The sequence below is a fragment of the Conger conger genome, chromosome 13, assembly GCF_963514075.1.
Source record: "Conger conger chromosome 13, fConCon1.1, whole genome shotgun sequence".
In the NCBI taxonomy this organism is placed as follows: Eukaryota; Metazoa; Chordata; class Actinopteri; order Anguilliformes; family Congridae; genus Conger; species Conger conger.
This window is the reverse complement of record NC_083772.1, coordinates 17,918,911-17,940,793: the sequence shown is the minus strand read 5'-3', so window position 1 is coordinate 17,940,793 and position 21,883 is coordinate 17,918,911. Positions and strand designations below refer to the sequence as shown.

The 21,883-nt window shown below is 45.0% G+C and overlaps 1 protein-coding gene across 5 annotated transcripts in view; it reads left to right on the top strand.

Moving 5' to 3' along the window:
- aplp2 (amyloid beta (A4) precursor-like protein 2) overlaps positions 1–21,237 on the top strand; it is a 56,630-nt gene extending 35,393 nt beyond the window's left edge. Inside the window, exons 5-18 of one of the 5 annotated variants that reach the window (XM_061216635.1) lie at positions 1,264–1,469; positions 1,559–1,725; positions 2,624–2,791; positions 5,066–5,196; positions 5,310–5,384; positions 5,831–5,989; positions 7,789–7,917; positions 10,119–10,218; positions 10,747–10,920; positions 12,714–12,749; positions 14,337–14,410; positions 16,370–16,447; positions 18,336–18,491; positions 19,482–21,237. In XM_061216635.1, the coding sequence (XP_061072619.1) occupies positions 1,264–1,469; positions 1,559–1,725; positions 2,624–2,791; positions 5,066–5,196; positions 5,310–5,384; positions 5,831–5,989; positions 7,789–7,917; positions 10,119–10,218; positions 10,747–10,920; positions 12,714–12,749; positions 14,337–14,410; positions 16,370–16,447; positions 18,336–18,491; positions 19,482–19,583 (1,755 nt within the window). In that variant the 3' untranslated portion in view covers positions 19,584–21,237. The remainder of the gene's footprint in view (positions 1–1,263; positions 1,470–1,558; positions 1,726–2,623; positions 2,792–5,065; positions 5,197–5,309; positions 5,385–5,830; positions 5,990–7,788; positions 7,918–10,118; positions 10,219–10,746; positions 10,921–12,713; positions 12,750–14,336; positions 14,411–16,369; positions 16,448–18,335; positions 18,492–19,481) is intronic. The other 4 variants (XM_061216637.1, XM_061216639.1, XM_061216636.1 and 1 more) reach the window with 4 other exon arrangements.
- Positions 21,238–21,883: the final 646 nt, after the last annotated feature.

Below are 21,883 nucleotides of genomic sequence, written 5' to 3'. Positions count from 1 at the left end.
AAAATGCATTTAATAAGTGAAGATTATTGTAATTCATCCTGATACCAGTAAAATTCCTGCAGATTTCAGAGCATTTTCAGTTATTGTGAATAGGAAAAGTTATGATTCTACAGTCACAAAGCAAAGGAAATGCTAAATCAACACAGCTGATATTCTATCATACATTTTCACCAGCTGGCTGACATGGATGCGAGATGAGAACTGCAGCGCCTATTTATTGTCTTTATAGAAATATGGCATTGATATTTACTTCAGTTACTGCAGTTGAATTTTATACTTTGAACCGAAGAATAAACAGGCTAATGTGGAAAGAATGGATTGCTGTTGCCGCTGTGCGAATATTATGTGGTGGTGGTAATGTCAAGTGCATTCAGCTAGCAGGTGTTGAGTTATAGAAGCGAGAGCAGCATAGGCCAGGATAATAACACTCTTCGTCTAGAGACAGTGTGCCGACAGTCAACTGAAACTCATCTTGAACGCGTGCAATAACATTAACGGTTGAAGCTGTACTGTAACGCCCGGTTAATGAAACGGGGATTGGTAAAGTGTGGACACTGCCCCAGCCCTGCCCAGGTCCCTCCATGTATCCAGCCGTAGCTGGTCCTGTGGAGGAGGTCTGCCTACACTGAGAGCTCTGATCTCTCCGGTTTTTCCGCTAATCAGATTAGCGAGGCGGCCACGAATACAGCTAATCCCCCCCGTCCCCCCCGTCCTCACACACACACACCGCTGTGACATCAGCACCACCCCTTCAAACTCATCATTTCATCACACTCTGATCAGTAATGGGGAAGCTTTGAACTAGAGCAAAAAAAAAAAAAAAATTCAATAAGGATGTGGTTGTAATGAAATGAAAAGATTAGGCCTATGCCTACGCCTGCCTCGTTTGCACTGGTATTTTTGTCACGGGTCCTGCGAGCAATGAACAGGCATGAGGCATACGCTTATTTGGAATATTTTAACCCTTTAGACACTACTAAATTTCCAGAATACTACTGAGACATGTAAAGGGAATCCTCTATTTTCTCCAATGCTCTTTCATATTGACTGATTGTACAGGTAGGTTAGTTGGCAATGAGTTATTGGGTCAAATACTGAGAAATATGAAATATGAGAAATACTTAAAATTCTTACAGACATGTTGGGAATTAAACAATTCCAAATTTAGAATATTAATTATTATTTTGTATGATTATACATTGATTTCAATTATCTGGTACATGCTAACTGGTTACTTAAGCTAATGGACTCCCCCTCCCCCAGGGTTGCTCTGAGAATGGTATGACCCTGCACAGCTACGGAATGCTGCTGCCGTGTTCCATCGATAAGTTCCACGGAACAGAGTACGTGTGCTGCCCCCCCTTCCACCCTGAGAAGGATGAGGAAGATGAGGAAGAGGCGACTGAGATAGACGAGGAGGAGGAGGAGGAGGAGGAGGAGGCGGAGGAGGAAGAGCCAGTGGAGGAGAGGTGTGTAACAGCGCCGTATACATGTTACAAGTGTCTGAATGAGCGTTTGCCGGCCGACCCGATTACATCGCTCTCTCCTTCCCACTCAGCGAGCCTGCCACGCCCACTCAGACCGCAGTGGAAGAAGATGAAGATGACGTTGATGAGGAAGACTATGACTATGCGTATAAGGATGAGGAGGCGGAGGCGGACATAGAGGAACAGGATGAGAAGGAAGTGGACAGCCCAGCGGACAAGACCGCACAGGAGGTCAAAGGTCAGTATGCTGGACTCATCCTTGGGCACATGGTGCCTCTTCTGCTCTCCATCTTGACACTTTCCATTTGATACTCCAGGGAAGCTCCATCTTTCCAAGCTGTCAACATAAATATGATAATATCAAAAATGCTTTTTCACGTTTCATGGCTTCTATCCAGTCTATTTTAGTTTATAATAAATGTAATGCAACTTAAAATGAATGATAATGTACAAGATTATCTTCATGCTCATATGGTTATAGAATTAGTGTTCTATATTGTACTGTAAAAATATAGATTTCAAATATAAATCACTTTCACATTAAAATTTAAATGTTTTGAGGTATTTATTTTTTCAGCTGTCGTCAATGCATTCATTTTTAGCTATAACCATATTTTCAGTACTCTGATTGACAATCCTTACAGTTGCCTGTTTACCTTGGTGGTGTTTATAGGCAGTTTGCTGTTCTGTTGGACATCAGAATTGGTCAACTGACCAGTCAATGGTGGTCAGTCAGAACACACAGTGCTCAATATTGCCCCACTGTGGTGGCCTGATGTAATTACTCTCCCCTGTTAACGGTGTGCGCTAGCACAGCTCCGTGCTGCCCCACTGTGGTGACCTGCTATAATTACTCTTCTCTGTTAGTGGTGTGCGCTAGCATAGAGCTCAGTGCTGCCCCACTGTTGCAGTCTGCTGTAATTACATTCCCCTGTTAGCGGTGTGTGCTAGCATAGATCTCAGTGCTGCCCCACTGTAGCAGTCTGCTGTAATGACTCTCCCCTGTTAGCAGGGTGTGCTAGATCAGTGCTGCCCACTGTGGCGGCCTGCTAGAATGACTCTCCCCTGTTAGCGGTGTGCGCTAGCTCAGTGCTGCCCCACTGTGGCGGCCTGCTGTAATTACTCTCCCCTGTTAGCGGTGTGCGCCCTGCCGGCGGAAACTGGCCCCTGCCGTGCCTCCATGCCCCGCTGGCACTTCGACATGAGCCTGAAGAGGTGTGTGCGCTTCACTTACGGGGGCTGCGCCGGCAACCGCAACAATTTCGACTCGGAGGAGTACTGCACGGCGGTGTGCCGCAGTCTGAGTAAGTCCCCCGCGCGGCGTGCTAACCGTCCAGCTCTGTTCCTCTCTGACGCTCTCGCGCCTCCTCAGAACTCCTGATGCCGCAGTTACCGTGCTCACGCTTGGCGCTTCTCTAGTACTAACAACTGCTGCTCTTCGCTTGTGCTCTTTCTTCATGTCTGTGAGATCTCGGGGTCGGGGGACGGGGGGGGCAATTCTGCTGCAATTAATTTGGTGAAATCCACATTATGGCCTGGAGTTTTTAGCTAATTAATTGATTTTCAGATTCAAAACATCCATAGCTGACTGAATACCTCCCAACCAAAAACATCTGACAGACATCAACTGTGCTTTTGGATTACAGCTGTTCCTTATACACACAACACACGTACACACACACACACACACACACACACACACACACACACACACACACGTGCGCTTTTCTCACGGCAGCAGTTCTGATGAAACGTACTCAGTCTGGGAAACAGTTTCAGCTTTCTCTCTGTTCCTCTCTGCTTCTTCTGCCCATAACGTCTGTGCGATTGTGCATCTTTCACGCTGTGCAAGCTGTACTTGTCAGGTAGTGTGGAGAGGAGTCCCAACTGCACTCTAGATGGTACACTCTCAGATTACACCCCAAGCGGGACTCCTCAATCCTTAAAGATCTTTTATTTTCACTCCTGTTATGGATCGTCCTCAAACATGGACAGCACTCTGGACATTTATTGCATAAATCTCTGGAATGCAAACCCTTTGGCAGTCACATTCAACGCACTAGACCGTACACATACAACAAAGAGGTACCGGCAACATAAAGAACTTAAATATGCATTCCCTGTGGCCCTTGAAGTTACAGAAAAACTGCCCATATTAAAAAATGGAAATCTTTTCAGCAAGATAAGCACATCCATCTCTCTTAACTAATTGGCTTCACTATCAACAGTTGCAATATCAGTGTGCCAAACACTGCAACGTAGTTGGACAGCATACTGGTGTGAATATTCATTCCACTACCAAATCAATTAAGTCATTGGAGAATGAGTCTATCTTTGTGGATACAAAATATTTTGAAAGTAATTTGCGTCAAAACCTAGTGAGCTCCACGTCTTTATAGCCCGAAACATAATACTAAATGGAGGAAAATGGACTTTAACAATGGTATTGAAGGTCTGTTTTGAGTGGGACCCCCCTCTGTGCCACTGGGCTCTCTGAAGAAGCTCCATAAAACCTGGCAGACTGATCAGTTCTGATCGATTTTTATTGTTCCAGGTGGGACTGTTCCTGTTTAGGGGTCTGGCGTCAGTGTTTCAGGTCAAAAGCCCAGTTCATCGCACTGCAGTGTTTGCTTTACTAGTACAGTTGCTATACTTACTATACTGCAGTATATTGTAAATATTTGTCCTTTTCAGGAAGTGTAAATATAATGGAATGTAGGTTTGTCTAAAAATATTACCTGGATTCAGATGTGCTCAACTTCATCTAAAGTTATGTAATCTGTGTTAAAGATTGTGAGTGCTGTCCTTCTCACTGCAATGTATTGCGAAATCTGAAGGTGGTGCTAACTAGCGTATCCGCCCGTATATTTTCCGCAACGGTTCTTTAAACGGAGATTTAAAATATTTTTATTTCAATATATTACAGCAAGTTACACTGCAATGAGGGCTGCTGCAGAGGAAGGGCCTGTATGTTTACTGCAGTAAAGGCGAGAATCGCAAGAATCATCTCCTCTCTGACCTGGGAGGCCTCTCCATCTTACTCCCAGATCCCTGTCTCTGCGAAAATCACATGCCAGTAGCTTTAACGAAGCACTGCCCTGTCAGAACGCAGGGCTCTGAGACTGACAGAAATCCAACATGAAGGATGGCTGAATTATCTCCAAGTTGACAGGATCAGGCAAAAAAAGGAAAAATAAATCAACAAAATTGGAGAATGCGGGGTAAAGGCCCATCTGAGGAAAAGCCTGGTTAGTGAATTTCCTCAGGGACTGCTGAGCGTGCCATCTGATCTGTGTGTGTCCCAACGTTCCCTAACTTTCTTTCTGGGGCTGGGGCAATTTTCTCCTGCTTGCATGTTGGTCTAAATCCGGACCTCAAATCCAAAGCCCTGGTTTCCTTTTCTCCCCGCTAATTAGCTGAACAATAATTTGCTATTGATTGAACTGTTCACACCTGACTCCCAGCTAAAGGCAGAGTAGAAAACCGGCAGTTCTCAGACCTCGAGGACCCCTTATTTGATGATCTCTGGTCTAAACCAAACAGTTGATGTTTTTTTCTCTCCTCTGTCTGGCCCGCAGTCCCGCCCACCCCACAGCCCACGGACGACGTGGACGTGTACTTTGAGACGCCAGCTGACGACAAGGAGCACAACCGCTTCCAGAGGGCCAAGGAGCAGCTGGAGATCAGGCACCGCAACCGCATGGAGAGGGTGAGGATCACCATGTCACCCCAGCCACAGCATAACCCCTACCACTGATGGAGAAAGGACATGCCCTAACACTCTCTCTCTCACTCTCTCTCACTCTCTCTCTCTCTCTCCAGGTGAGGAAAGAGTGGGAGGAGGCTGAACGCCAGGCTAAGAACCTGCCCAAGGCCGAGAGACAGACCCTCATCCAGGTTGGTGTTGCTTCTGCTTAATGTTTCTGCCCCACTGTCTGCCTGAGCACAGCACCACGGTCTCCTCCTCTTCCTGTCTGTACGCCCCCACCACTGTCTATCCACCTGTAAGAATGTTGTTTAAAGCCACGCCCTTCTCTGTCCACCTGTAAGATTGAGGCTTTAAGCCACACCCCTGTCTATGTCCACCTGAAGGAGAGTCAGTAGAGACTCTGTAAGCAGTGGGTCATTGACCCTGAGTAATCGGCGGTTGTTGACGGTTATGGACAGTAAGTAATAGACAGTTATTTACCCTGAGTAATGGATGGTTATTGACGGTAAATAATGGACTGTTATGGACAGTTATTGACGCTTATGGATGGTTATGGACGATTATTGATGGTATGTAACGGATGGTTATTGATGGTTATTGACGGTTATTGACGCTAAGCCCCGGCCCCTCACAGCACTTCCAGGCCATGGTGGAGTCTCTGGAGGAGGAGGCCGCCAGCGAGAAGCAGCAGCTGGTGGAGACGCACCTGGCCCGCGTGGAGGCCATGCTGAACGACCGCCGCCGCCTCTCCCTGGAGAACTACCTGGCAGCGCTGCAGGCTGACCCCCCCAGGGTGAGGAGCAGGCCTGACACCCCCTTTACATGCACACAGCACTATGTTACATTAGTTATTTACCAGACACCCCCTTTACACGCACACAGCACTATGTTACATTAGTTATTTACCAGACACCCCCTTTACACGCACACAGCACTATGTTACATTAGTTATTTACCAGACACCCCCTTTACATGCACACAGCACTATGTTACATTAGTTATTTACCAGACACCCCCTTTACACGCACACAGCACTGTTACATTAGTTATTTACCAGACACCCCCTTTACACGCACACAGCACTATGTTACATTAGTTATTTACCAGACACCCCCTTTACACGCACACAGCACTGTTACATTAGTTATTTACCTGACACCCCCTTTACACGCACACAGCACTATGTTACATTAGTTATTTACCAGACACCCCCTTTACACGCACACAGCACTGTTACATTAGTTATTTACCTGACACCCCCTTTACACGCACACAGCACTATTACATTAGTTATTTACCTGACACCCCCTTTACACGCACACAGCACTATGTTACATTAGTTATTTACCAGACACCCCCTTTACACGCACACAGCACTATGTTACATTAGTTATTTACCAGACACCCCCTTTACACGCACACAGCACTATTACATTAGTTATTTACCTGACACTTTGTACAGTTAAGTAGATTAAGCAGGGGCAAGGAGCTCTTTGTCACAAACATTCCATCATTTTGAACGCTGTCGCTCATGAAAACTGTAAACGCAGAAACGATAAGAAAACTGGGGCCAAAGTGGAGTCATTTGCTCAAGACATGGAAGCTAGTTGACAACACTTCACTAAAGCTAATTAGCTGCCGGAGATGAGAATGATAATGTTGTCATGACAACCTATAATTTAAAGGTAAATGTCAATAAGATGACCATGTCAATCACGGACCCCTATGATGAGGGTAAAATGAACGCTGTGACACTTGCGGCTTGTGTGAGCTCATATTAGAACACTGTGATGGATTAATGTGTGCAAAACCCTTTATGGTCTTAGGTGCTCTGCATATGTACATATTAAACCAGGTGTTTTTTTCCATGTGTAATTGTATAATCCGTTTTGCCTTTTTTCTTCCAATTAATCTGATTTAGTCTGTTTATCCCCTGTGCAAGCACATAGTCAGACATTTACCATAGCGTCTGACTGTTTCTTTAACTCTCTTTCAAATGCAAATTCAAATCCGCTTTATTGGTATAGTGGGAATGAATGAGGCATCATACTCCTCCAATACAACAACAGCCAGCATTCACACACAGGCGGTAACAGAAATCGCATGAAATAACAGGTTGTGAGTGGGTATTACTTAATATATAAATACATACATATATATATATATATATATATATATATATATATATATATATATATATAAAATATATACATAAATCACAGTAAATGAACTGAATCTTAAGCATAATCATTTTCTGAATTGTGGGATATTTCGAAAATACTCTTAGTTTTTATTTGTTTTTATAATATTTAAAATTGTTATTTTATATTGTTTATAGTGTTTTATGTTATATTCGTATTGTTTCATAATTTAATTAAAATTTAGTACAGACAGTAATCAAATTTTAGTCTAAATATCTCAGAATATTCTTTAAATACCTATTTTAGTATTTTTTCTGATATTTTTCTTTTGAATGTTTCTTTGAAATATGATGTTTATGGTATGAGCGCTGCTGTTGATGTGCAGTGTGTTGATGTGCAGTGTTGATGTGCAGTGTGTAGATGTGGTGTAGTGACTGGTGTCCGTCCCCAGCCTCACCGCATCCTGCTGGCCCTGCGACGCTACGTGCGCACGGAGAACAAGGACCGCCAGCACACCGTCCGCCATTACCAGCACGTCCTGGCCGTGGACCCGGAGAAGGCCGCGCAGATGAAGTCCCAGGTGTGTGTGTGTGTGTGTGTGTGTGTGTGAGAATGTGTGTGTGTTCGCCTGTTTCTCTACCTGCACATCTATGCATCTGTCTATCTGTCTGTTTCTGTCTGTGTGTGTGTGTGTGTGTGTGTGTGTGTGTGTTCGTGTGTCTGCCCCTCTATATCTTTGTCCCTTTCAGTTAGTGTTTGTCTGTTTGCCTGTATGCAGGTCTATGCGCGTCTCTCTCTGTTAGTGTCTGTCTTTCTGTCTGTCCGTTTCTAAATCTGCTAGCCTGTCTGGGGCCATTACTTGCAATCGATTCAGTTCAGAGCACCCACGCTTGTGTCGGCTCTGTGCAGGGTTGTCACACTGTGAGTGCAATGGGGCTGGTGTGAGCCGGCAGCCTGCTGCAGTGTGATTGCGAGGAGAGTGCAGCCGCTGTAAAATACAGTGCTGCTAAAGAAAAAAAACAGTGACAAATGCTGAGGTTGAATGTGCTGGGATCTTTGCCTCGACACGCCTGGGAGCTACTCGCAGGACGGGTCTGGGGTGCCACTCCCGGTGGCGGGAAGGCAGCCCGCTCGTAAATCTTCAGCTCCCAGAAACCGCCGGCGACACGGGGGGGGGGGGGGGGGGTCGAAGAGAGACCTGCAGGAGCGATTGAGAGAGAGGGAAGGGGAAAGGGGGCAAGATGAATGGAGGGAAAGGAGAGAAAGACAGGGGGAGTGATGGAGTGCATGAGGGAGAGATGGAGAGGGGAGGGTTTGAGGGAGAGTGGGGGAAAAAGGAGGCAAAGGGAGAGTTAGGGAGGGAAGGATAGATGGAGGGTGAGAGAGGGGGAAGGTGAGAGGGAGGGAGTTGGGTAGAGGGGGAGGGTGTGAGGAAGGGATGGAAGGAGGGTGAGGGAGATGGAAAGGAGTGAAATGGAGAATGGAAGGAGAGAGAGGGAGGTGTAGAGGGAGGAGAAGGAGAGGGACTGGGTGATACTTATTTCATGGCACCGGTAGTGGATGTTTTTGTACTGCTGCTCCCTCTGCAGTCAGGCTCTCTGCAGGACTCAGAGCCGCTCTGCCTCCTCGCCTGACATTGGCTGTGTACCGCAGCGCTCCCACCGCCCATGATGTCGCTCATAGATGCACTGATGATGTCGCTCAGAGAGGTGCTGATGATGTCGCTCAGAGAGACGCTGATGATGTTGCTCAGAGAGACGCTGATGATGTTGCTCAGAGAGGCGCTGATGATGTCGCTCAGAGATGCTCTGATGATGTCGCTCAGAGATGCTCTGATGATGTCGCTCAGAGATGCTCTGATGTCACTCAGAAATGCGCTGATGATGTCGCTCAGATGCTGATGATGTCGCTCAGAGATGCGCTGATGATGTCGCATGTAGTGCCATTGTTATAACATGGACAAAACATTCCATTTGTGAATGTGTCCTTGTGTGCAGTAATGTAACAATAATGTTGAAGATGGCACTCAGTCCCAACAACGATGCCACTTAAAGACCGATGATGATGCTGCTCAGACCTGTGCATTTTACTCAGTCGGACCTACTTTAGCTCCCCTCCCCTCCAATTTTCTTTTTGATGTGCAAGCTGAAGCTTTGTAAATATTTGCTTTTGTAGAGATACCAGACTTTCCACCAAACCCTGAAATCAGTTAGCTCACTGGGAGAGAGGGAACAAAGAGTGAGAGGAAGCGAGAAAAAGAAGGAACTTGTCCTCTCATCTGTGTCATAGCGAATTTTGTTATGATGAGCTTGAGATTCCACTGAGGAGGAGGGTGTAGTTTTTTGTGAAGGCTCTTTGTCACCCTCTGGTGTTTGCTGGCAGTTCTGGCAGTGGCTCATCTGCCTTTACCACTGGCTTTGAGTTCTCTTTCACTGAATTAGTATATATCCCCCCCCCCCCCCCCCCCTTTCCATTCCCCTAGTGTGGGAATGAGTCTGAATTAGGGTGCCCAAACATATCTGGGAACGGCAATTTTTATTTTAGCCTAGCACTAGGACACCTTATTGAACCTGATTCAACGAAATCATCACAACCTAATCATGGCCTTCAAAAGCTAATCATGGTCTTCAGTGAAGACCTTGATAAGTAGAATGGGGCTTATTGGTGTTGGGCCGAAACAAAAACTTAGCACCCATGTCGGCCCTCTTTTTGGATTAAGACTAAACGCTCTTGCTCTAGCTTCTCATTCTGCTTAATTTAGGATGTCTTGCCTTTCTCCAGGTGATGACCCACCTGCGCGTTATCGAGGAACGGATGAACCAGAGCCTGTCTCTGCTCTACAAGGTCCCCTACGTGGCCGAGGAGATCCAGGACGAGATCGGTGAGTTTCGGAAAACACCAACCCCTCATCCCACTCCCCCGCCCCCCCTTCCATCCCCCCGGAGACTTGTCTCTCAGGCTCTCCACTGCGCAATTAAGTAAAATCACTGGTGTTTGGGCTTTGTAATTCTTTCGTGAAACGGGAGACCTCAGGGAGTTGGGGGAGATGAGAGGGCCCTGACAGTATTTCTCATCTTCTTTGGCTGTTAATAAAAGCGAGTGTATGGCGGTGCGCTGTGATGATTAAAGTCAGGCTGCTGCAGTGACGGAACTGGGACAGGGTTGACTCGGTTCAGCTTTCGTTCAAGGGATCAGAGTCGAGAAAGAGGGGGGGTGAGCACTCGATACAGCAAAGATTGATTGAAGTGTTCTTTCGTTTTGTTTCAAAGATGGAAAAGGTTTTTCTGACAGACTCTGTCATCGACTGCTATGAATTTGTTGAGTGCTGTGAAATCGAGTTAGGATGTGGGTCTCATTACTGCCCCCCCCACCCCACCCCCCTGCCTGTCCGCTTTTCCACCTGTCCCAGACGAGCTCCTGCAGGAGCAGAAGGCCGACATGGACCAGTTCCTCTCCTCCATCTCCGAGTCCCAGCCTGACGTGACCGTGTCGTCTGAGGAGAACGTTGAGCTGCCCGTCCGTGAGGGCAAACCCTACCGCCCTTTCCGGGTGACCTCGCTGGGGTCCCAACCAGAGCCGGAAGGTGGGTCCCTCCCCCCCGTCCCAGAACATGGGTGTAACATTACATTACAGCAAGCCCAGACACTTTACACTACACTATGTTCACCACCAACACAAAATGTTCTCGCAGCGCTACTGGAATGTTCTGTCAATTATGTGACATTGCCACTACATGACAGCAACGTTGTGAGAAGGTTTTTTGTATTAGCAGGGATACAGTTTGCCGGGACACATTTACATCAGGGTGCCAAGACACGTTACATTTGTATCCCAGGGTATTACACATACAGAAGAAACTAAAAGGACATGGGCGTACTATGTAATCGATTCAGGTGCTGAGTTAAGTTCTGATGACGATGAAATCCAGCCACATGGACAAAGATGAGGGTCCCCAAACCTAGACTTGGGGGGCCACAGGGTCTCCCGGGTTTTTACTTTTACCTAAAATTTGAAGACTAAATTTGGAGATTAATCGGTTTGTGCCGAGTAGCAGTAAATACAAGCAGACAGTGTGGTTCTCCAGGACCAGGGGTTGGGTGCACACATTTATTATGTATGAATGGCCAAGAAAAGAACATAAATCTGTTTGTTTTTTCGTGTCAGTTTAAACAGCGAAGCGTTTCGGTGTGTGCATTACGCTCAGAAACAAGCTGCCGCTGCGAGTGCAATCGGGGCAGAGGACTGATAAGACTGTTATCCCGCGAGCGTGTCGGCATTGCTGAGTAAATTCGCACACGGAAAGGCATTTTAAACGGATTAAGAGAGAGTCGTCTCTCAGCCCAGCTCCTGTCAGTCTCCCTGACGCTCGTTGATTTTCAGCCGTCTGCTGTGGCGAGATAGAGGAGCTGAGTGGAGATAGGGGGGTTCACACCGCTTCTCCTGCTTGTCAATCTGCAGTTTTTGCTGAATTTGTGTGGAGATCAGAGAATGATTATCGCCAGCGATAGGGCTTACAGGATTTACAGTTAATAGATAGACAGAGGGAGTGACAGTGAGTGAGGATGGCCAGTTCTGAGTCCCAGCCTTGGAGCGTGGAGATCTTCCTCTCAGCCTCTGGGCTCCTGTACTGGCGCTTCTCTCAGGCCTGCCTGTTGGGCGGTGGCCCTTATAAAGGTTATTTCCCTTTTTTACAGTTGATTAGACTAAGCAGGGGACCGTCTCCTCTGGAGCAATTTAGGGTTAAGGAACTTGCTCAGCTGCAAGAATATGGTCTTCAACCACCAACCTTCCAGGTCGGTGTCCAGAACCTTAAACACAGGGCTGGGCCACCCCGTAAGCTCCACACAAAAAACAGGGGTGCTTACTTCAGGCTTAAACATCTGTGTACACCAGTGCCGGTTCACTCCTGTATGGGACTACAGTAGAACATTGCACTGGTAGCTCACAGCTATCAAAAACTTCCAAATGATTAAACGGACTCTTTTGCGCCCCTGAGATAAACAATCCTGAAAATAAAAATAAAAACTCCAAAACCAAGCAGCAGTCACTTTAGTGGTTTTTCACTATTGTGCTTTCTTCTCCTGGATTGTATGGTTGTCCTGCACACATTTCTACTTTGGAATAAAGGGGGGATCTCTTTGTGACCATGAGTTTACTATTATTATTATTATTTTTATTTTATTTTTTTTAACTAAAATGCACGTGTTGTATTTTCTATGGTCCTACCTTTCTGCCCAAGGTTCCTTTGGTCCCCCCCCCCCCCCCCGGCTTTCTTCAACTGGTCACACAGTTTAACACTTCTGTCGTCTCTGCTCACTTGGGTTCTGTTCCTTCCTTCTTTTTTTTTCCCCCCCTCCCTCGTTTCTTTACTGCCAGGCGCTCTACCCGACTCCCCTCTCCCAGTGAAGAAAGGTTGGTCTCTGCTTCCTCCTTCTTTCGTTCTCACTCCATCCCTCCATCTCCTGTGGGCTCCCACCTCATTTATTCCTGTCTTTTCTTTAGATGTCTCATCCTTGTGCACCTGAGCTCCTCCCTTTTATCCTTTGCTTCCCCCCTCCCCCGCTTCCTATAGACAACCTTGCCTTCCATAGGTGTATTCTGCCCTTCTCTGCTTCTTGCCTTAGCTGTCTCTGCCATGTTACACCCCTTGCATATACACATTCACTCAGCCCATTGGGTCAATATCAATTTCCCATTTGTACTGAAGCCACATGGAACCACCAAAGGGACTGAATATACACGGGGGGGTTGGGGGTCCGTTCCCTTTCAAAAACCTGAACGAAAATCCAATTAATATATTGGAGGGAAAGAATTACTTAAACATTATGCCCATTGTTTTCAGATGCAGTAGCATGGTGACTGTGGGCTTTCTGGCTGACTCTCTCTCTCCTCTGCATGTTTCTAATGGCCTTGGGCCTCCTGATTATGCTGTTTTTGTAGTGCTATCCCAGAATGCCCTGGTGTGATTTAGCTAGGCTGTCAGCGGGGCATTTTTCCAGCAGACCTGCAGCCAAGTTTAAATTGGTCCCATTTCTCTCGCCAGGGTGTCACTCACGCAGTCAGCCCTGTTGTCTGATCACAGACGCAAACCTTGCGGTCCGGCCCTGTACAAATGGAGCTGTGTTCATTTGTCTTTCCCGTTTTACGATCCTGTCGGACGAAGGCCTCCTCCCCATTCAGCCTCCTTTTCATGCGTTTCTTCAGATGCTTTTGGGGGCGTTTGCATACGTGTGTTTGTGCGTGTACTTCGTCGCTTGGATCTACATTCACTTGGCAACACTGTTGCCGAGTGGGTGAAGTTGCGATTTTTTGGTCCCCTCTGGAACTCTGCATAGCTGTGTAGTGAAACTGCTCATAGTGACACAACCGTCAGCTGATCAAGAATAGCCAATTAAATAACATCTGACAACGTGTGATGTCGGCTCGGTCACAGCCAAATCGGGGGAAGTGAAGGCCATTGTTCTGTTCCAACCCCCTCTCGGCAACACACCCCCACATCATCCTCATCTCATTTCTGTATGAGGAACTCTCCTGGAACTTTCCAGAGCTTATTCAGTCCAGAGGGAGCCATTTTGTGCCAGAGTTAAATTGTGTATCACTAGAAGTACTAGGAAAAATAGAATAAAATGTTTTTGTCTTAATTGTATGTTCAAAACAAACTGTACAGTATTAATAACACAGGCACTCCTGATATTATGAAAATATATATGTATATATTTTTGCAGTTTAGTTTAGAATTAAACTTGTGAACTGCAGTATGCCTGTCAGCACCCGTCCTTGGTTGGAACCACTTCATATTGGGCTTGGAACCGTAAGGGTTACATTATTTCCATCCTGATCTGCGCCTTACTCACCACCCCCCGCTGAGTTATAATGGTGACCGAATCCAAGTTAGGCTATCCTCTGCTTTTGTCTGTGTATGGGCCCTGAAGCTGGTCTGGTCTAGTGCCCCCTGGCTGTGTGGCTGTCCTGTGGCTGACGCTCTGTGGGGTTTTGCAGGGTCTGGGCTGGACAGGCTGATCGGCGCAGAGGAGAGGATCATCAACATGAAGGGAAAGCTCAACAGCAACGTGGTAAGAGCCGCACACCCACACACTGATGTGGAAAAAGCTCCTGATCCCTCTCTCCGCTTGGGATAACAGGGGTGCACAATGAGGGCTGATGCATATTAGGATTTTGCGCCAACTTCTGCTCTTAATGATTTAATTAATGATCTTAATGATCGTATCTTGATCTGACATTTGTATAAGCACATCTGTAGACTGAAAGACTGTTTTGCTGATTTTACCAGTGCAGGAATGAGCCAGCATAGCTTATAGAGTTATCAGAACGGTAAAACTCAGGTTACTGTTTAGAATCAGAAATCAGTACACAGACTTGTGCAGCCCTGTGTCATCCCATCCCGCTCCTTCTGTCTCAGTCTCTGTCCTGCATCACTCTGAGGAACGAGACACAGCCCATCTTTCCTCTCCTCCTTTTATATATCCTTCTTTCTCTGACTCCGGTAAGAGGTTTTGAGAGAGTGAATAGATCTGTTCTCTCTCTCTCTAGCTCTCAGCTCAGTCTCATCACCCCTCTCCCAGTAACCCACACCTGCAATCCCATAGATATGGAATTACAAGATTGATTTTAAATTGGGTTTCCTATCCTGTATCTGGTGTCTCAGCATTCACAAACACATACCCTCTCTCTGTCTCTCTCTCGCTCTCTCTCTCTCTCTCTCAACATATCACGTTTTGCTTAAATTGGCTGTTAAGAAGTGGAGCAATTCGAGTCACTGTATTTCTGTGGTAACTGCAGTGTGGTTCTAGGGATATTTACATTGTAGGAAAATGCTTTGCCCTTTTCTAGAACCTGCCATTTGCAGATTCCTGCATGATTTGAATGGAATACTTCCACATCACCCTTGAGTATGAACTGTGGTTTTCTCCAGTTCAGACCTGTATGTGAAATGTTTTGATTCTTTAGATGCCGTTACAACTTTTAAAACACTGCTACTGAGCTCTGAGAATTTTCATAATTAAAAAATAATTCTGTTCTAAATACTGATAAAAAATGTGTTTCTTTTCAAATTCAGTAATCTTCAGTAGTTTTACTGGTGTCTAAAGGGTTGAAGGCATTTCTGGCTTGTGCATGATTCCCAAGACCATGCACAAGAAAGTGTGTGCCTTTGTGCTTGTGTGTGTGTGCGTTTCTCACCAAGGACGGAGCTCCATTCAAAAGCTATTGTTTAAAAGCTTCTTGCAATTTTTTAATCTGTACACTGCAGCAGTCAGAGAGGCAATGTTATATTCAGAATCGTATGCCAGGCCAGTGATCTCAGTGCTCTGATACTCCATGTCCTCTGGGGGGCGCTGTGCCAGCATTCTCAGCCCTAAGTCCCCCTTCTCCACCAGTCGACTGCAACCAATCAGACCTGCTTTTATGTGCTACTGTTCAATCTCCCTTCTTCCTCATCTCCACACAAACAGAAACTGACACACACTCACTCTCACAGACACTCCGCCTCCCTTTCTTTCTCTCTCTCTCTCTCTCTCTCTCTCTCTCTCACGTACTGTGTCTGTCTCTCTTAGACACATTCTCTCTCTCTCTCTCTCTCTCTCTCTCTCTCTCTCTCTCTCTCTCTCTCTCTCTCTCTCTCTCTCTCTCTCTCTCTCTCACACACACACACACAAAACGAGTACTTTCTCAATAGCATAACAATCTCAGCGAAACGTGTTTGACTGGTTCCCAAAGCCTGGCTGATAGCATTAGCCTGCTATCCTTTCTGCGTTAAACTCCTCATCTGTCATGGCACTAGACCAACTCATTGTCATATTAACTAGATGTTAATTACTTCTAGCTCATAGCTACCTAATTATTTGTTAAAAGCATGTCGACTGGGTGCCTAGTTTGACTAATACTTTACCTGTTCTGCATAGTTTCAGTGTACTTTCACTGTGTACTAACTAAATAACTAACAATCGTGAGTTTCTTAGCTGGCTGTATGCACATAGTGAGTGTAACCTCAGCCTCCCTGTCTGTGTCGACAGGTGATTGATGAGTCCCTGGATGTTAAAGAGGTGATATACAGTGCCGAGAGAGTCGGCCTTATGCATGATGATGAGCTGGTGAGTACAGCGCCCCTAGTGGCCGACAGCGATAACTGAAGCTTAAAACAGAGGGTGGGGTTGAAAGGGTGATGGGGGTAAAGCTTGTCTGAGAACAACCCCCACCACCTCTTCTTAAAGTGGCACTTTCCAATCGCTTATTTTTAGCACCTTGCTTCGTTTCCTTGCATTCCTGTCCTCGCTCCTAGCTCTACCCGTCAGAGAATGCAAGGAAAGGATGCGAGGATGGAGGAATCAAGGAAACGTGCAATTAAGCAAATAGAATCTGTCCTCTTCCAAGCCTTGGTTTAAAAGACATTGTAGAGGAGGAGAGGTGGAGCCACAGATCGAGCATCCGTATGCCACAACACGCATTCTGAAAAAATACTTCCACAAAGGAGGCACTCATGTTTCCTTGCTGAAGAATCCTTCGGGGGGATCCTTCCTAGCTCCTCGATCCAAGCTCTGTTAAGGACCATTTTAACGGGTTGGAATGTCCTTAAAGATGGAAGACCTTGATCGATTTCCAGGTCTGGGGAGGGCCGAGGAGATGAGGACCGATTAAAATAAGTGATTGGAATGAGCCCTTGTACTGGTTTTGGATGTAGACCACTTCCCTGTCTTTTTTTTTTTTTTTTTTTTCATTTGGAGTTCATTTGTATGTTTTATATTGTCAGTGCATGTGTGTATGTCTCAAATTGAATGGCGGTATGTACACAACACATTTGTTTGTCTGCATAAATGTATGTATGCATGTACTCACACAAGGCATTTGTGATTGAGTGAACACACAACCTCCTTTGGCTGCATATGCTATGATAAGCACCTCCTGCCTGGTACTGGCAAAAGGGAAACTATGGAATGAAAATTCAAACAAAATATTTTTGATGATAAAGAGTAGTAATAATAATAATAATATTGTAAGCAAACCGATGTATCATTACATTACATTACGTGGCCTTTCAGTGCTTGTGCAAACACAACCCAGTTCATGGTACAGAAAGCATAGGCTACGCTATGAGATGGCTGCATTGCTCTCTACGCTAGCACCATTTGATGCATGAGAAATTTTGCACCTACATGAGGGAACATTTGCACAAATATACACTCACTGAGCTTTAGGTAGACCTAATTTACATGTGGCAGTAACTATGCATTCAGGCATGCATATGTGGTCAAGAGGTTCAGCTGTTTTTCAGACCAAATGTGAGAGTGGGGATGAAATTTGATCCAAGTGTGACTGACCATGGAATGATTGTTGGTGCCAGGATGGTTTGAGTATCTCGCTCAACAGTCTATAGTTTGCAGAGAATGATGTGAAAAACAAAAAAACATCCAGTGAGCAGTTGTGCAGGCAGAAACACCTTGTCAGAAGAGAAGAGTCCAGACTAGTAGAAGGTGACGGTAACTCAGATAACCACACATTACAACAATGGTATACAGGAGAGCATCTCTGAACAGACAACACGTCAAACCTATAAGTGGATAGGCGAAAGCAGCAGAAGACTTAAGTCTAAAAAATTTGTCTAATAAATACCTAATAAAGTGCTCACTGAGTATATAAGAAATTAAAAAATATATATATATATATATATATTTTAAAGGATTACTTCTCAGCTCTACTCCCTCTATCTCTCTCTCTCTCTCTCTCTCTCTCTCTCTCTCCCTCCCTCTCTCCCCCCCCCCCCCCCATCTTCTGGAATGTGGAAAACCAGCATTCCTTTCTGTCCAGTCTTTACCTGTCCTGACGTTGCCTAGGGACACAGTGCGATCTCAGTGCTTACCTGTGCTGGCAGTGACATTAATAACCAGGCCCTTTTGTGAGTGAAAAGCACTGGTGTGGCTGCGTGCAGGTTGTTTTTCAGTGCCTCTGACTCCGCCCCCCCTTCCACCCTCCTCCTCTCACCAGGAAACCTACCGGCCCATTGGAGAGGAGTTCAGCTTCGGGAGCAGCGCTCTGATTGGCCTCCTGGTGATTGCGGTGGCCATAGCAACAGTGATTGTCATCAGCTTGGTGCTGTTGAGGAAAAGGCAGTATGGCACCATCAGCCATGGTATTGTGGAGGTGAGTTGTGGTCGTGGTCGTGTGGTCATCCTCCACCAATGAAGCCATTTTTATTAACCATTCTTGGCTTCAAAGAGCAGGGCTCTCCTAGCCTTACGGGCGTATGAGTCTGACCAGGATGACATTCAATCTTATGCGATTTTACAGCTGCCCAAATTCCCATGGGAGTAGGCTTTGGTAATAAACCAGTGGTCAATGGGCTTCCAATTGGAAGTGGTGATTCAAATCAGTTTGGCCATTTAACTATATAACCTAATGCCAATCAGATTGCAGTGATCTAATTTCAAAAGCGGCAATTTATTTTATCTGGGCCCCCTGGAGAGTGAGAAGGGAGCCGATATGCCCTTGCCCTTTTCATCTTTGCAGATAAAATAAAATAATTTGTGGAGGTCAACCAAGAGATGAACGGTCAGATATGTGCACATCTGGGGAGAGAATGTGCAGGACTCCCGTGGGCATACCGTGTTTTGGGAAAGAAATGACACTAGATTTATGTGCTGAAGTTCCGGGAGGTACACTGTTAAAACCTCAGTGTTCCCTGGAGATGCAGTGAATCCCCTGTACTCACATATCCAATCAGCTCCAAGGAACCGCCCTCCGGTATTTTTACCGTGCGGTTAAAAAAGCAAAAACGATTCCTGTCAAAATGATGGATTTATAGAGTTATTAGCTGGTGAGCCCCTCCCACGCTGTGGCAGAAGTCTTTGGCTACACTACATTGACATTACATTACAGGCATGTGGCAGAAGCTCTTCACCAAAGCTGCATACAACAAAGTGCGCACCCATATCCAGCGCTGAAAACCCCACGGGGAAGTACAGTTCCAAGTACTAGGAGAACAAACCAACCAAAAAGCAACAATATGCAATGCTAGCAATAATAAAACAAGTGCGATGATGAGGATGAATTATAGGGAGGTCGAGCAGGGAGGGGAGAGGTTGCGCCTGAAGAGGCGAGTGCGTGAACTGACCGCCTTTTCGTCTCCGACAGGTGGACCCCATGCTGTCCCCTGAGGAACGCCACCTGAACAAGATGCAGAACCACGGCTACGAGAACCCCACCTACAAATACCTGGAGCAGATGCAGATCTAGCCTGGAGAGGATGTGGTTGGCCCGGGCTGGGGAAGGGGTGGGGAGGGGGGTGGTCTTTCATCAAAGGAAGGGGCGGGAACATACTACTGACCAACAACAATACTGCTCATGTCAAAAATTACAAATAAAAATAATTTCATCTTCCTACATCTGGAATGCACATTCTGGTCCGTTCATTCAAAGCAGTCTAAGTAATGCTACTACTACTACTGCTAGTACTAAAATTGTACAGTAGAACTTTTTTTTTCTTTTTTAAAGGCAATGTAACTATGTTTTTAAAAATATCTGGAAATGCAGTTTGACAACTTATTCAAAACAGTGATTGTCTTCAGATTGATATATTTTAAATGTTTTTGTTTTTAAAAACACATGACGAACAAACTTAAATAATCAGAATGATTATATGTAATGAAATAACCACTGTCAAACGACATACTGCAAGATTGCAGCTGTTATGTACCATCTTAGAAGTATTCACAAAATAATGAGTTACATAAATCTTTTTTTCCCCCCCTCTTCAAAAGATTGCTTGTATATGAAGGTTATTTGTACTGATTTAATGTATAGCGAAGAAATGGGGAGAAGAATAAATCAAACTCATTTATTTTCTGCTCTTTGTTATCGCAAGCAAAAAAAACAAATATATATATATATACAATATATATATATAAATAAAGTAGGTGTATTTGTAGATTTATTTTCCCCCAAAACTAAAGTGATGACGAAGGCGCTGGGTGTTTTGCTTGGTTTCTCTGGGTTGTGAGTCACAACTTGACATGTGACTCTTGTGCGTTTTGGGGGAGGACAGGAAGATGACCCTGGGGGTGAATCGGTTGAAAGGCTAAATGTGTGCAGGCCTCCAGTCCCACAGGTTCCCAGGTATAAAGCGTAGACAACCAAAAGCTTTTTAAAAATACTTTAGCACGCACAGTGAATACAGAACCCCCCACGACCTCAACCCTAACTGTGTTACTTTTAAATTTATTCAGTCAGATTTCAGGTGATTTATTATTGATGGGGATGGTTTTCCTCAGGCAGTCTCTAGGACGCCTCTGTTTTCTGGTGGTCCCCTATTCCGGTGTGTGGGGTGTGATGTGCTAAATAGGAAAGGGAGTGGTATTTTTTTTTAGAAGGCAAAGAAAGGGTGAAATTATTAGTTGGGGCGTTTTAGGGAGCTGGGGGCCTAGGGAGGTGTGGTCGTGTCCGTTTGTGGTTTCAGGGAAAGGACCATTTTTTCCATGTAAAAAATCAAATAAAAATGACAACAAAAAAAAATTAAAAGAGGAAAAGGGTTGAGTTATTTTCTCATAGTTATGTCTTTGTATGCCTGTATAGTTGATGTTACTATCATGGCTTTTATGGAAGACAACCTGTGGTGTGCATTGTTCTTATGATATATATATATTTTTTTTTTTCAGTTTTTGTTCATTTGTTTTTATTTTCTATTTTTATTTTCTTTCTTTTTGTGACAGTATCTCTGTATGTGACTGTCTCACTATGCACCGATATGGCTTCAAATATTGTAACGGCCTGCTTGATTGCAGGCGGTTTACGAATGAGTATAAATATGTATTTGTAATTATGGAATAAAGGAACACGTTGATTATTAGAATGATGAGAACACATCAATAAACTCACTACTACTTCCATAGAATGTGTGTCTTGAATTGTTTTTTGGTTCGATGTCTGTGCGCATGCGGTAGTCCAGAGGGGAATATACTTACAGGGCAGTCACGAACCGATCCAAAAGCCGATAATATGAGCTGCAAATATGGAAACCCCCCTGACTCGAAACCCCGGGGAACATGTTTGCGTCACGCTGCAGACTGCACAGAAACTGCGAATCTGTTGTTTCACAATGAATTACTCATCACTTTTGGAATAGAAATCTATAAATACACCTTTCAAATGACAGCGGGATACAGCGGCTTGCGACTTGGAAAGTTTATTCGCAAATTGGTGCGAATAAAATGCATTCGATGCACAACTTTAAGAAATTACAAGGTTTAAATGTTAATCCAGTTTGAATACTTTCCCACCATAATATAAAACCGTCCGGAATAAGACGAATTAATTCAAATTAAAGGGTCCCTTGATCTTAAGCGTAATTATTCTTGACGTAACCTTGACATACCTATACCATACGACACTCAATTGTGTATCGTTGTTTCAACATAAAAGGATTCAAGAACGAACATTCTAGAGAAATAAAAAGCACAAATGTCCGCTTAATATAAAAAAAGTTATAAATTAAACTATAAAAGTAGCCTGTGTTACTTCAAAAATAAATCCTCCCCTAA